Genomic DNA, 16,492 nt, shown 5'->3' on the forward strand with positions numbered 1-16,492 from the left:
CCAGCATATGAGTACTCTGAAGTCTTCTTGGCAGTTACATTTAGAGTGTGGATGTGTCACTGAAGTGGACAGCTGTGAGTGATACAGCTGTGTTGCTTCTAAAAGATAAGGATGCACACAGGGTAGGGGTGACAGACTTACCAGTTCTCAGGAATACACAAAGGATCCCTGTTTGTAGTCACCTAAGGAAGCTTACTGGCTACTACTGTCCAGCTATCTGAGGTTACATGGCTGGCAAGGCTAAACAAACTGGTATCACTCCAAAATTGTGATTAAAAAGCTATTCTAGAACCAGGTGGTAGGGCAAATACAAGTAGTTCCAACCACCTGAAAGGCTGAAGGAGGAGGGTCGTTTGAGCACATGGTTTTGAGCCCAATCTGAGCATTAAGAATGACTGCAGCTCAAAAAAACTTTATAGGCAAACTGAGGGTTCACATTGAGTTCCCAGCTCATTTTTCTCAATGCAGCAAGAAAGTCAGAAGGATGTACAGGAACACTGACATCCTGTGTCTAATGCCATAGAGGCAAATATGCACATTCATTTAAGTAGCTGAAATTCTAACATAGTTTTGGACTTAAAACTGACTTTTAAACTAAATGTAAGGTCATATCCTAATACTATTAAGAATTTACAAACACTAAAGGTATAGTATGTTGAAGAATTTTCATATTTCCCTTATATTTGTTTACAAAATATTAATCTAAATTCTTTAATTATATTTAAGTCTCAGATTAGGAGAATAGTCATTATGTTCATGTGAGAAGTTACCATGGAATATATAACAAAAGTCACAGATGATGGCAATTTTAAGCAGGAATTTAGTTTGGGTACAATACTTGAAAGGAAAAATTGAGGATAAAAGATAATGAGAACTGTGAAGAGCCTTTTGGGGGGGTCACTCAGCAGGAATCTGACCATGGCAAGGACAAGGAAATGGGCTTCAGGGAGGAATCTGACATTAGGTCATGACAAGGAAGTAAGTTCTGGTAGGAACGTAACTTCAGACTATAATAGGGAAGTAAGTTAAGGCAGGAATTTTAATCTTAGGGTGAAACAAAAGAAGGCTTCAGGCAACATTTTGTGCTTGGATAAGGAAGTGTGCTCAGGTACTTTGGTCATTCTGACAAGCCCTTGAAACAACTGTCACAGGAGTAATTGCCGGACTTTGCTTATTGCCTTGATAGTTTCTTATTGTACTGTTCGCCCTTAATACTTGCATGTAATTAAAATGGTATATAAGTGGATAGGGAAAAATTAAACCTGCCTTCAGTCTCAGAATTGACTGATGACAGGTGCCACCCTGTAGTTAGCACTGCAGGTTGACTGGTTTCTAAATAAGCTGTGTATCTCCAAAGGACAACAATGATGGAGGCTCCTTGTCTTGTCTGGACCTGTCCACTCATCACAACTCTGCCATTGTAACATACACGCGTTTACCTTGGTACCTAACCTATGAGCCTTCTCTACGGTCCTCTTGGAAAGCCTGAAGTATCCTCCTCCAGGAGACCGTGGATACCTTACCTGCACTACAGCAAAAGCAGAAACACATGGTGCAACCATGGCTGCGGAGGACAGGAAATGTGTCTCAAGGCAAGCCCACAACCTTGCACCATGAAAAATGTATCCCTAGTCCTGACATCATTAAGTACAATCATGGAATATAACCCATAACTAAAATTAATCTTTAAACTTTTAATGAAAAACTTGTAGTCCTAGTTATTCAAGAGGATGAGGCAGTGGGGCCCTTTGAGCCCAGCCTAGGTGAGGGGTCAGGGAACTGGGGGGCGGGGAGTGGAAGGCATGGAGAGAGACAGGAAGGAGGCAGAGCCAGGCATGTTGGCTCACAAATAAAAGCCCAGAAATCCAGCAACAGAAAGATCACCCTGGTTTACACAGAGACCTTACAATATACATATGCTCCTCTATGCACAGCTTAATTCTTTATGTTTTTTTAAAAAATTCATTATTTTAAATAGGTACATTGTAGCCGACTTCAGAAGTACTAGAAGAGGGCATCAGATTTCACTAAGGGTGGTTGTGAGCCACCATGTGGTTGCTGGGATTTGAACTCACATCCTTCGGAAGATCAGTGCTCTTCGGAAGATCCTTCGGTGCTCTTACCTGCTGAGCCATCTCACCAGCCCTTAATTCTTAATCTTAGGTGATATCATAACATCTGCCTTAATGATGAGGTGACTTGAGACATAGAAAGGTTAAATATCCAGCTTAAGGTTATCCAGTCAGGGACTATAAAGCTTGTATTACAATAAAAAGGAGCTGCTAGGATTTGGGTGCTGTCTACACTTACATTAGACCTATGTACATCAAAGATGGTTGTTCAAACTACTTTTCCTACAGTTTCAAAGATCTAACAACTGACACCTTTTTAACTTACAGATATCTTTATATACATTATTTAAAATTCAGACTATCAGAGATGGGATGTAGCTAAATGGTAGAGTATTTGCCCTGCTTATTACTACAGGCCCTGAATTTGATAGGGTGGATTTAGGAGGAAGGTGACCATGGTGGCAAAGGGCTGCATTAACCAACACTTGGGAAACCCAGGCAAGAAAACCTTAAGTTTCAGACTAGGCAGGGGCTATACAGAGAGTGTAAGATCTACTTAGAGGTTTATAATTTTTCTTATTAAAATAAATAAAATTTACAGGATTAGGTAGTACATCTTCATAATCCCAGAACCTGGGGTACAGAGCAAGTTCTATTCCAGCTTGGATGACATGAGATCCTATCTTTTTTTCTTTTTTGGTTTTTCAAGACAAATATACAGGGTTTCTCTGTATAGCCCTGGCTGTCCTCAAACTCAGAAATCCGCCTGCCTCTGCCTCCCAAGTGCTGGGATTAAAGACATGCCACCACTGCCGGGCATGAGAGCCTATCTTAAAAACAAACACAAACAACGTCAAATGTGCTTTTCTCATCCCTGACTCTTAGCTCATCCACATGCTTCTGGTCACAGGGAGTTGTCGGAAGATTTCTGGGAGCTCTGAGCCATTTCTATGTACTTGAGCTTTATGATTTATAAAGTCTTCAACTATGATCCTCACAGAAGCACAAAAACACTGGGGACATCATCCAAAGTGGATATGAAGCAAGGCCCCAGGAAGGGGGTTAGGGTGGGGGGAAGGCAGGCACACTACTGGAATAGAGACTCAGGAGCCAGACTCTATTGGAAATCTTGAAGGTTTTTAACTCTTCAGAGACTGCTAAGCTTACCTTGATCTACAAGTCCGAAGGGGGAAAAGGTAGCTTGAAGGCCCCCAAGTATTCTAATGTGCAGATAGAGAGGTATGGTTTTTGTTTTTTTAAAAAGATTTATTTATTTATTTTTATGTATATGAGTACACACTGTAGCTGTATAGATGGTTGTGAGCCTTTATCTGGTTGTTGGGAATTGAATTTAGGACATGTGCCACCACTGCCAGTCTGAGAGGTATGTTTTAATGCAGGTTCCAGTGGTACAGAGAAGGGCCAGTTTTTTCCTCTTCTTCTCTCTAGTATAAATTGTTGTTTTTTTTTTTAATCATAAATGGAAAACTAGCATTTTGTGGTCTCTAGTCTGACTGATATAGGAGGTACTTTTCAGAGGAGGTCCCTAGAAGGTCTCTGTTCACAAGCGGGGTAAGAAGTCCTCAACTAATGGCTCACTCTGAACCAAGCACATGAGGGGACCCTAGAGGTCTAGGAGGGTTCAGAGTATTCACTGAACTTATGTGATATAAACAGGAAAATGAAGTGTCTTGGGATTCCCACACAGTGGAAGGACAACACCGAGGGAGAAGGCACTAAGACCATCTAGGAACCATGCAAAGAGACCACACCTTATGAGCACACAATTTTTGCATTACTGAATCCCAGAGCAAGGTTGAACTCACATCCAGAATTTGGCCCTATTTGGTCAGATTCAGAGGAGTTCTGCTTTCCTCCTGTGATATTTTACATCCATATTTTTGTTCATGGTTCCTGCCTCATAACTTGCTCCCCAAGTTAGGCCACAGATACTAGAGTTCTTCTTTCTCAAGGTAGAACATAATCTTCCCCAGTCTTCCTATCACAATTGACCATAAATTCCTTGATCTACCTTCTGATTGCAGTTCAGGCCTCATTTCAGAAGGTTCCTGCCCTATGCCTAAGAAGGGATGCCAAGAAAATTGTAAGCATTAAGTCCCTGATATCCAACTGCATTTGAGCATGCCGGTTCTTGCTTTGATCACACCTGTGCAATAAAGTTTCCACAGAAGCCCACAAGGACAGTGTACTGCAGAGTATGAAACACGTGACAGCTGAACAAAACCTTGTCTACATGCCAAGATGGTGGTGCACTCCAAATCCACGCTACAGAATATCTGAGACACTTCTAGACTTGCCCTCAGCTTCTCTTCACCTGAGTGATTATTTACATTCTTAAAATAGCCTTTATAATAAGGTAGTAAATACATGCAAGTGTTTTGCTGGGTTCTGTAAACTATTGGAATATCCAGAATATGGTTGACACAAACCTTTTTAATACCAGCACTTGGAAGGAGACAGGCTTGGGAAGTAAGCCCCCTTCCTGAACCTGGAACCTTGATTCCAACTCCAGGTAGACAGAAGTTAGATTGTCTTTATATTTTCTTGTCTATCTGTCTGTCATCTAAATGTCTGTCTGTATGCATGTACATACCACAATGTAAGTGTGGAGGTCAGAGGACTACTTGCTGGAGTAGTACTTTTTCCACCGTGTGGGTTCCAGAGACCAAACTCAGGCTGTCAGGCTTGGCACCAAGCACCTTTTGCACCATCTAGCTAGCCTCAAGTAGTTGGTTTTTGTCCATGGTTCCTGGCTCATAATTACTTCCCTAACACAGGCCACTGAAGCTAGAATTTCTCTTATCCAACATGGATAATAGAATACTAATCTTTTTCCAGACTTTCTGTTTTGGAGTTCACCATAAACAAATTCTTTTCATGGAACAATCTATCAGAAGTGAATTAAATGAGAGGAACGTCACCTAGTACTGACTACTGATTTGCTGATGGGGAGAAGTCTCTACACTTTCTCCTCTCATTCACTCATGTGTGCACGTGCATGTACAGAGTAAGTCACTGAGTATCCTTGCCTTACTGCCTCAAGATGGGGTCTTTCCCTTAAACTGGAGCTAGGCTAACAACAACAAAACCCCAGCAATCTTCTTGTCTCCACTTTCTCTAATGCTGACATCACATATTCCCGTGGCCCTGCATGGGGCTTGCATTTAGATTCTTGTGCTTGCACAGCAAGTGCTCTTAGCCATTGAGTGACTGGCCCAATACCCCCTTATACCTTTTGAGATCACGAGCTTTTCGTGTGGATTACCAAGAAAAAGAAAGGGTTTGTTTTTCTACATATTTCCTAAGTCTGCTTAAAGGGTATACAATATACCCTTTAAGGAAAGGAAAGCTTGTAATATCCATGAGTGTTCTTGAAAACTAAAGAACAATTTATAAACTGTCAACACCAATTCCAGTGTCAATAATGCCCACTAACTGTAGCTGATTAATATCCAAATCCTTGGTTACAACTCACCAATGCCTGTAAGACCACAGGGCATGTGCAAAGGCCCAGAGACTATTCCTCAAAGTGCCTTCAAGGACACTAATTTCATCTTCTCCCCAAAAGTATTAGCAAGTTGGTGATCATCGATTCATTAGCATGCAAGGTGCCTACTGTGAACACTCTGGCCATTTTGTAATTAGTCACATCATCATTTCTTTAGTATAGGTTAGCAGCATGGTGACATAAGCAAATTAACTCTGGAAGCAGCTTCAGTGAGCACTGCAATGCTGATTCACCTCACAAGGAGGACCAGGTACAGGCTGGCATAATTTCCAGCAACAGTGACAAAACCCCAATTCTCCACACATGCACCTCCCAAAGGCCCTGGTCTCCTGACGCTGTAGGGAATGCCTCCCAAAGTTTCCTCAGTGTGATCACCAGCATTTACAAATCAGGAAACCCAAATAGCACACCTTGCTCTGGAACTCGTTCCTTAGGAATATGAACACCCTCTAGCCAGACCAGGCCCCACCATACTCCAGAATGGGACAGTTGTGACAACAGCAGCCTTGCAAGGCTCATCAGTGGCCTTATGAAAGGCAGTGCTGTGCAGGATATGAAAAGTTGGAGTGAGAAGAGCTACTGTCTGAAGCAGTTGGCCAGGTTTTCATAGTGCCAAAGACCCTTCCTTTGAAATTTTTTTTTTCCAGATTGAGACTTAAAACAATCTGGCTGAAAATTGAGATAAATAATATCCTTTAAATACACTAAGACTATATTACTGCTGAATTTCAAGTGATCAGAACGAAGGAAACTTAAGAGTCTTTCCCTCCTGTCTGGATGTCCTGGCTAGCACAGGCTGTGCGCAGCGAGAGGAGCTCAAGCAGCGCAGCTGACTGCTCGCAGACCCTCACCAAGTTTGTCTGTGGATGAGATAATGTCAGCGGGCACGGAGGAGTCCAGATCAGCATCCAAAATCCCCAGGGGGTCCAGCTGTGCTACATGGTGCCCTCGTATCTATGAGTGGGCCAACGATGAGAGGGAAGGACACACACAAAAGGACAGGAGAAAAAAAAGAGGGAAGGGGCAAAAAAAAAAAGTAAAATTACATTAAAATTAGCATTTACATATTAATTCTCACCCACGTTTGAAGAAACAGTTACCGGAGCATCATCAAAATTTACACAACTAATTCCGAGAGGATCAAGTTTTGCAATGTGGTGACCCCTGACCTGGAATAATAACACAAGCAAGTCATTAAGCAGATCCAGTGAGCTGTGGGGAGGGGTAAAAGACTTATAATTCATACAACTCTTTCTTAGAAAGGAACATAGCTCAATGAACAACAGAATTAGTTTTTGTTTTTGTTTTTTTAAATTTATTTTATATATGTGAGCACATTGTACCTGTCTTCAGACACACCAGAAGAGGGAACTGGATCCCATTACAGGTGATTTTGAGCCACTATGTGGTTGCTGGGAATTGAACTCAGGAACTCTGGAGAGCAGTCAGTGCTCTTGACCTTTTAGCCATCTCTCCAGCCCCAGAATTAGTTTCTTAAAAAACAGTAGGCCAGGCGGTGGTGGCACATGCCTTTAATCCCAGCACTTGGGAGGCAGAGGCAGGCGGATTTCTGAGTTCCAGGCCAGCTTGGTCTACAGAGTGAGTTCCAGGACAGTCAAGGCTACACAGAGAAACCCTGTCTCGAAAAAAACCAAAAAAAACAAAAAACAAAAAAAAAAAAACCAGTTTATTTTTAAAAGCTTTACTGTGAGCTGGGCCTGGTAGCACAGACCTATAATCTAACCCACTCATAAGGTGGGTTAGAATAATAAATTTAAGACCTCCCTGGGCAACTTAGTTAGAGCTTGTCTCAACAAGAGAGCTAAAGATATATACAGCTCAAGCTCCATGGCAGAGCACTTGCTTAGCAAAATGTAAAGCCATAGGTTCAATTCCCAGTATAAACACACACACACATATACACCCCAAAGCATTACTGTGTTTAACTGCTCTTTTATGAGGATTTAAAAAAATGAACAAATTTCTCAAGTTATAATAAAATTGGATATTTGAAAAGTGATCCTGGGATCCTTACAGTTTCTCTAGATCAATAGAAATGAGATAAGCTGGGAGAATTGTTAATCCAGTGTGGAGACAATTATTTCCGAGGAGGGAAATGAAAGCTTAGGCTGTGACTCAAAGGGATAAACAAGGTACCATCGTATTAAGAGGTTTGCCTACATTATATTATTAACATATTATTTGTTTGTTTGTTTGTTTGTTTGTTTATGTGTGTGGAGGAGTAAGGGTTATAGCCCTAGTGACCACTACATGTATTAAAAAGCATTTGATTTGAACTATTTAAAAACACAGAAGATGGGCCTAGAGAGGTTGCTCAGCACTTAAGAGTTTCCATATGACCCAGGTTCCATTCCCAGCACTTACATGGGGGCAGACAACCACCTGTAACTCCAGGTCCAAAGGACCCAATGCTGTCTTCTGGTCTCTATGAGTACCAGGCACACATGTGGTACACATACATGTAGGCAAAATACCAGATACATAAAATAATACAAAATTAAAAATCAAATAAGAGGATGGGGTATAGCTCAGTAGTAGAGCTCCTGCAAACCCCATGTGTGTATCTATGTGCTGTAGACAACCTCCAGCACCATCAAAACAGAAACAGATAGGGTATTGAGGCTTGTTCTGCTGCTATGTATTATAATATTGAATTTTGTACCTGAAGGCCTACAAGTGAATTCTCACACTTACCAGACTTTGTTGCACAAACTTTGCTCCTTAATTTAAAACTGATGAGGTTTGGTCTGTTGCTATGTACTGTAATGCCAAATACTGGCCCTGGTTGCCTCAAGGATGAGGATATTTTTACTTAGACCAAGTAATGCCCCCCAAGTTATCCCTGATGGGTGAATAAAGATGCCTACAGCCAATAGCTGGGCAGAAGAGAGATAGGGAGAGTTTTGGTTCAGAGGCAGGGACTATGAAGAGAGAGAAGGTGGAGAGGGGAGAAGACTCCACAGGGTAAGTGAATGATGAAAACATGGCCATGAGGGCTGTCCATGGAGTAAGAGTAGCCCAGGCAGAACAGGGCAAATTGTAACTCGGGGTTACTGATATGGAGAAGATACTAATAGCTTAGAGGGTAGATATCTGCCCAGTTTAAAAGTTTATTATAAATGTAAAAATTTTATGTCTTTTTTCTGGGAACTGAATGATCAAAGACAGAATAGAAATCCCAAATTAGGATTAAATATTCACTATAACCACAGGGTAGAGTGGGGAAATATCACCCATTTTTCAATTTTTTTAAAAATGCAATTACTTTCTCGAAAAACAAACAAAACAAAACAAAAATGCAATTACTTTTGACACAGGGTCTACTATTTAGTCCTGGTTGGTCCAGAACTCACTCTGTAGATCAGACTGACTTCAAACTCAGAGATCCTCCTGCCTCTAGCTCTCAAGTGCTGGGATTAAAAGTGTGTGCCACCATGCCCAGAAAAATCCCCTTTAGGTGATTTTTTGTTTGTTTGTTTGTTTTTAAGTTCTAGATATTTCTGTCACAAGTTCTTGTTAGCAATTTGAGAATAGCAAGTGCTGAGAAGTCACTGGAAAACTCGATTAGAAATATTACTGTAGCCAACTGTTTGAAGAATATGGTCAGGACTATAGCATTTAGCATTCTGTATTTCTCCTTCCCAAGTGAGCACACACATGTCCCAAGAAGAGTCCTCAAGGAAGAACATGGTAGGAAGAAGACTGAGGACCCAGGACTTTCCTGAGCAACCAGCACAGGAAACTGAAGCAAGAGCTCAAGGCAAGCTCTCAGGATGCTGCTGCTGTGTCCATGCTAGAGTAGGCCATGGGGCCTGGACTCATTCCCATTGGAGCTTCTAGAAGGAAGCTACTTGGCTTGTTTCTTGGTACTTTTCCTCCTCATATCTATTTTAAGGTCTAAATTCTGGCTTCCCAACAGAGGTGGGCTTGGAGGAAGGCCTTTGCTTATTGTGCTTGGATAGAGGAAGGACAGGGAAAAGCCCAGTCAGTCCTGCTGGCCATATGTGTGAGGCTGGCTGCTTAAAGGCAGAATTTAGGTATGGCCTCCTTATTTCACCCACATTTTGCAGACTCAGTTCCTCTTCTCTACCCCGGCTTCTGTCTCTAAACTGTATGGATTTACTTTCATACAGTATCCATCCATAGCACTGCCCCTCTCATCAGCTGTGAGCACCTCTCTTTCCATGCCCACATCCTGACTTGCCTTGAGCTATTATGAGACAGAACATTAAAGTGGAAGATTTGCTCAGCTAGATGTCTTGCTTTTTTCTTGTACTTGCTTTAGCCTCACTAAGATCAAAGCAAAAAGGAAACAGCTGGCATTTGGAAGAGAAGTAAAACAATGCACACCCAGAGAGGCCCAGGGAATACCGTATTTGATATGATGTCAGCCCCTGCTCACCTGATAAGCCCTGATGAGAGATTGCACCGCCAGGTGGTCCTCCACGAGTTTGTCGACGTTAGGTTGCGCTTCCACCAGGGACTGTGCATGGGCCACGGTAGCCAGGGAGCTTCGACTCAGGGAAAGAGGGCTCTGGTAGGCAGTGCCTGGTGGGGCTCCAGCATTGGTATTTCGGAAAAAAATATCCCATGACTAAAGACAAAAAAAGCAGAGTTACCTGACTCTCCCTTAAATGTCATATACAACTGTCCTCTGCAAGAAGGCAACATTGCCATTGCCATTTCCTCATATTCCTACTTTTATTTACTTTATATGTCAATAATCTAATCTGCACTCTGTATTGTAAATTATATATTATAACTTAACCCACCTCACGTAAGATGTAAATTTTAAAATATTTAAAGATATGGAAATTTATATTTTATACATTATATTTAATATCTTATATATTTCATATTATATTTAATATGTATTATATATTTTATATATATTTAAGTTTTCACTTATTTTTATTTCTGTGTACATGTACATGCTTGCTTATCTGTATGTATACCATGTGTGTGCCTGAGGAAGCCAGGAAAGGATACTGGATGCCCTAGAAATGCAGTTCCAGGTGTTATTAGTTGCCTAATGTGGATGTTGGGAAGCAAACTAAGTCCTTTCAGTGCTCTTAACTGCTGAGCCATCTCATTAGCCACTTATAAGTTTAGAGACAGAGATGAAGACTTATTCCATGGAGAAAAAAAAATAGTTAAAAGAAAGTGTTTTGGGGGATGGGGAATTTGAGGGCATGGTCTGACTGCAGGGGTCACTATTTGGCTTTACATTCAAAACCCCTTGCTCTGGTCTTCCCAGGCTGCCGCTACAGGCTCACACTTCCATACCACACCTCTGGAAGATGAGATACTGCCTTCTCTGCAATAAGAGTACTCTATTTCTAAAATTTCCCATCAGTAACTGATTAGATTGTCTTGAAACTTGAGAGGTGAATTATACTTCTATGCTCCCCTTCCTGCAGGCTCTGCAAAGATACTCCCCAGATGTGTTTTCAGGGTCTGTCTATCAAAAGGATTCTGTCTGGGTCTGGGGCAACTGGTAAAGAAGATTTAGTAAAGTGATTGTTTTATCATGCTAGGAATCAAACCCCAGACCCTAAACATGCTAGGCAAGTGAACTGCCAGTGACCCTCCTCCCATCCCCAACCTCATCCCATTTGGTCATCTGGTTTTTGTAGACTTAGCTCTTTCATAATGCTATCTAGGTACCAACATATCTGATTTATGAATATATCTATCAGTTCTTTGTATATAAACCAGAAGGCTCTCTGCAACTACACAAAAGCCTAACTCTTACAGAGCAGGATAGTCTCACATTCTAAAATATTTATTTAAGAGTTTTCTGAAATGCTATGGTAAGAACACATTCCTTTGGTATTCATTAAAACAGTTTTTAAGGGGGCTAGAGAGATTGCTCAACAGTTAAGAACACGAGCTGCTCTTCCAGAGGACCTGGGTTCAGTTCTCAGCATCCATATAGCAGCTTTACAACTCTCTGTAACTCCAGTTCCAGGGGATCTGGCATCCACACAGATGTACATGCACACAAACACCAATGCACATAAAAATAAATAAATCTTTAAAAAGGAAAGAAAACAATTAAAAAACAAAAGCAAAACCACCACAATCCTTTAGGCTAGGCAGATAGTGCATACCTTAATTCTTGCACTTCGGAGGCAGAGGCTAGGTGATCTCTGTTGAGTAGAAGCCAGCCTGGTCTACAAAGTGAGTTTTAGTAAGCTAAGGCTCCATAGTAAAACCTTCTCTCAAAACCTAATAAGCAAACAAAAATCACTAGGAATATGACTACATAGCCTTATGAATATGCTAAAAACACTATGCTTTAAAATGACATTTGTACCATATAAACTATACTCCAATGAAAAATTTTATAACAATTATAACCTTTCTGGTTAATTATTGGAAACTGTCTGGGGAAGAGAGATCTGATTTTATCTTCAGATATCTACCATGAAACCTACTATAGAAACATTCAGGCATAAGCTGATTGTCTGGAACATCAAAAGAGTTGCAACTTTCCTTTCAAAAGATTTTATCAAGTGTTTGCAATTTCAGGATGTCAATTTCTCAAAACCAGGATCTCAACTGTCCCCTATCAATTTGGCTTCCACCAAAGTTCACTCTAGCTCTTTCTCTAATGTGAGAGAAAACAATATTTCTACTGAGATGGTGGTGGGGAATGGAACAGAGGACTGTTAGCATCCCACTCAGACCCTGTCAGGTTCTACATAAGGTACAGAGAGATGGTTATACATGGAACTCGATGGACATCCCCAGGTGCTTCTGACTTCAAGGAGCCTTTCCAGTAGGTCCAACAGAGATCCCTACGTCTTGGAAGCGAAATGACCAAAGACAGCATACTTTGCCATCTATCCTTCTTCTGGAAGCAGACATTAATAAAGGTTGCATACCCTGGCTATAGGTGCTTGTTCTAGAAGCAGAGATGACAGGGAACCCCAACTGTCCATCCTTGTGCTAGAAGCAGAGGTGATCAATGACAGCACAGGGGAGTGTCTATCCTCATTCTGGAAGAAGAGATGACTATGGACCACATGGTTTAGTGGCCCATCTTCAAAATACACCATCCAAGAAATCATTAGATAGCTCTCCCTGGCCTAACCAAGGCCTTCAGTAAAAGCCTCTCCAATGCAAACTGGGCAGGAGGTAATCCAACCCTATCCTATCCCAGCACTGCATGAACTAACAGCAAGCAGCTTTTTCCACACAGAACCTCAGGAAGGCTCTATCACTCCAAACAAGTCACAGAAGCTGGCTTACTTAGTCCAACCTGACAGCAAGTAGCCCATGAAGAGAAGTGCATCCAAACCACCTTCTCTTTACCTTCAGAGCACCCCACAAGGCTGAGGAGTCAAACACAGAGCCTCTCACATACTAAGTGGGCGCGCTCCTATTAAACTAAATCCCAAGCATGATTTCTTCATTTATTTTCTGACAAGGTCTCCTGTGTCCCAGGCTGGTCTTAAACTTGCCACACAGCTGAGGATGACTTTGACTTTGAACTTCTTATTCTCTTGCCTTCACTTCTTTAGAATACTGGAATTCTAATGGTGTGCCACTATGCCTGGTTTCATAGGCTACTCAGAAGACTAAGAGACAGGAAGATGAGTACTGAGCTGGGGATATAGATCCTTGATACACAAACATGAGGACCTGAGTTCGATCCTCATATAAGAGCCATGTAAGATGGTGTGCACCTGGGCTGGAGAGATGGCTCAGCAGTTAAGAGCACTAACTGTTCTTTTGAAGGTCCTGAGTTCAAATCTCAGCAACCACATGGTGGCTCACAGCCATCTGTAATGAGATCTGACGCTCTCTTCTGATGTGTCTGAAGACTGCTATAGTGTACTTACATATAACAATAAATAAATCATTGGGCAGAGCAAGCAGGGCAAACCAGAGCAAGTGGAGCTGAGCAAGCAGAGGTCCTGAATTCAATTCCCAGCAACCACATGATGGCTCAAAACCATCTGTACAGCTACAGTGTACTCATATACATAAAATAAATAAATCTTAAAAAAAAAAAAAAGATGGTGTGCATCTGTAACTCTTATGCTGAGGAAGTAAAGATCATCCCTGAGGCCTGCTAGCTAGCCAGTTTAGTCAAGTAGACCTTGTCTCAAAAAATAAGGTAGAGGCCGGGTGGTGGCCCACGCCTTTAATCCCAGCACTTGGGAGGCAGAGGCAGGCGGATTTCTGAGTTCGAGGCCAGCCTGGTCTACAGAGTGAGTTCCAGGATAGCCAGGGCTACACAGAGAAACCCTGTCTCAAAACAACAACAACAACAACAACAACAACAAAATAAGGTAGAGAAGCTGAGGTCAGGGCTCAGTGCTGGCTACACAAGTCATCTGAACTCAGATCCCAAGCACGTATGTAAAACGTGAGGGACGGTGGCATCACACCCAGCTCCCTGTGACCTTCTTTTGTGTTTAGTAAAACTCCAGTGATTTTCAATAAGACAATAGACAGAAACTCTGCTTGTATTAGAGCCAGTCAGGGAAACAAACCAACCAACCCAGGTTCATACCAGTTCTCTTGAGTTTCCATTGAGGAAAAAGAAGGGAGAGCAGCTCCATTGGCTCTCTTTTCTCAGACAAACGGGCACGAACAGAGTGGCTCCCATACTGGGTTGGATTGCTCCTAAAGTTCCCCTTTGCACCATGACTGGTGTCACACTAATAGGTTTTCTGATGTGAGTAATCATCAAAGGCTTCATTATACAGCAAGCTGACTACACCTACCAGGCAAAACTCCCACTACATACACTAAGTAAATAAACAAGTTAGAGCTTTCAATCAGAAAGGGAAGGGCATTATCTGGTCCACATGAATGGCCACAGATAGCCAAAACATACATACTGGTTTAAGGCCAGAAGCAGCCCTACCTGCTGACCACACTTTCTTCCCAGCAGCCTTAAACATCTTCCCACTTCTCTCTTGCCCCTGCAACCCTGCATCTTAGCCCTGATTCCCATTTCCCCAGCCCTACCTTCATCTCTTCCACCCTGCTGCCAACATCCACGTCAATTAATATCCCAACTCTGGGTTTGGGGTTCTCTGTAGTCTTTAGAGACCTTACTGACCACCTACTTCTAGACCCTCCCTTGCCTTCCCTCCATCGTCCAGAGATGCCCAGTCACTCACCTCACACAAGGTACTGTTAACACCTGCATTTAGCCCTATCTTGAAAAAGGTTTCCTTACCCTAATATTCCAGCCCTGCTGGTCTCCTCCTACATCTATCTCAACAAAAATTCTATGCATTTATCATTAGTTTGTCCCACACTGCCACTGAGATATTAGTGTCTGGCCAGCACAAGAGGAAACCTTTGTAAATGTTCAAAAGCCTTCAGGGGAAATATGTCAACCCTCCCACTCGCAATCCCTGCTCGGTGTTAACTGGAGGACAGAAGGCCACTCACTAAGAAAAGCAGCAGTAGTAGCGACATCCACAAGAACCTGCCCAACCCCAATCTTCTGGTGAGTGAGGAAAAAGTCTGAGCGACCCACTTCAGTTGTTTCTCTGAACCAGTTATTCCCTCCTTTACTACCTCTGCTAGCACCCGAACAAAGCCCATGGTCAACATTAGAAAGGGCAGCACTGGCTACTTTCAGAAATGTCTCCATGTACCAGGCAGAAGCTAAAAGGAAAGCAGCAGCTGCTTCCCTGGGAATGTAATTTCACAGCACAGAAGCAACACTTCCTACAATAGGAGTGGTTCCTTGTCCACTGAAGGGCACGAAGTTGGACTCTGGCTCCAGAAGGATGAAGGGTGGGGGTGCGGACTTCTGAGTAATGCTGACCTGTGCTCCTGTCTCCAGGCCCATCACACCCAGTTCTAAGGTCATCTGCCTCTCAAATCTCTTACTTGGCATGTTTTGCAATTAATAAAATGAAGAAAACATCTGTCTCTTTGCCTAGATTAATACTAGACAGTACAAGGTTCATAACACTCAAATCTCATGAGAGATGAAGCTATTTATAAAAAGAAAAAAGTTAAAATGTCACATGGTAGGTGGACAAGGTTACAAATGACATTCAAGGGACAGGAAGCTGTCAGGAAAATTAGTTCTAGACAAGACAGGGGCTACAGGTGGAGGAGGTGTCTATCTCAGGGAACCAGTCTCTGCAATTCTCAGAAAGTAAACATAGCTGTTTTCCTTTTCTTGTGTATGGTATACGTATGCATACATGGTCATGTATATGCAAATGTAGGTCATGTGTGTGCATGTGGAGATGGGAGTCAGAGGTATCATCTTCCACAAATGTTCTTTTCAACCTTTTCAGACAGGGTCCCAGAGATCCAACTGTCTCCACCTCCCTCCAGGTGTGATAGGACATCAGATGAGCACTGACCACTGTGCCTCTTTTTTTACATGGATGTTAGGGGGTCGATTCAGGTCTTTGTTCCACTTACTGATCCATTGCACTAGTCCAAAATACACATTTTTTTTTTCATTTAAAAGAGTTGTATAGCGTGTGTGTGTATGTGGGGGGCACTGTTTTTGTTTTGACACAGGGCCTCCCCTCTATATCCCAGGCTGGCCTTGAATTCAGAGATCTGCCTGCCTCTGTCTCCCAAACATTGGAATTTAAAAGGTGTAGCAAAAACATGGGTTTTTAAAAATCTATTTCTGGGGTTTTGAGGTTAAGGGCACTTGCTGCCAGGCCTGGCAACCTGAGTTTGATCCCTGGAACCCACAGTGGAAGGAAAGAACCAACCCCCAAGAACTGCCCTCTGACTTCCACCTGCACCATGGCACCTACCCCACTCTCAAAATAAATGTAAAAGCAATTTTTTTTTTTCTCTGTATAGCCCTGGCTATCCTGGAACTCACTCTGTAGACCAGGCTGTCCTCGAACTCAGAAAT

General features: G+C 42.3%; 1 protein-coding gene across 7 annotated transcripts in view; it reads right to left on the bottom strand.

The window, feature by feature from the left end:
* Positions 1-16,492, bottom strand: part of Ogdh (oxoglutarate dehydrogenase) — a 68,045-nt gene that overhangs the window by 35,038 nt on the left and 16,515 nt on the right. For 4 of the 7 annotated variants that reach the window (XM_031339649.1, XM_031339644.1, XM_031339645.1 and 1 more), the window contains exons 3-4: positions 10,025-10,216; positions 6,680-6,770 (exon numbers count right to left, since the gene is read on the bottom strand). In XM_031339649.1, the coding sequence (XP_031195509.1) occupies positions 6,680-6,770; positions 10,025-10,216 (283 nt within the window). Of the gene's footprint in view, positions 1-6,452; positions 6,556-6,679; positions 6,771-10,024; positions 10,217-16,492 lie in introns of all 7 variants that reach the window. The other 3 variants (XM_031339647.1, XM_031339648.1, XM_031339650.1) reach the window with 1 other exon arrangement.

Source organism: Mastomys coucha, unplaced genomic scaffold (assembly GCF_008632895.1).
Source record: "Mastomys coucha isolate ucsf_1 unplaced genomic scaffold, UCSF_Mcou_1 pScaffold22, whole genome shotgun sequence".
NCBI lineage: Eukaryota > Metazoa > Chordata > Mammalia > Rodentia > Muridae > Mastomys > Mastomys coucha.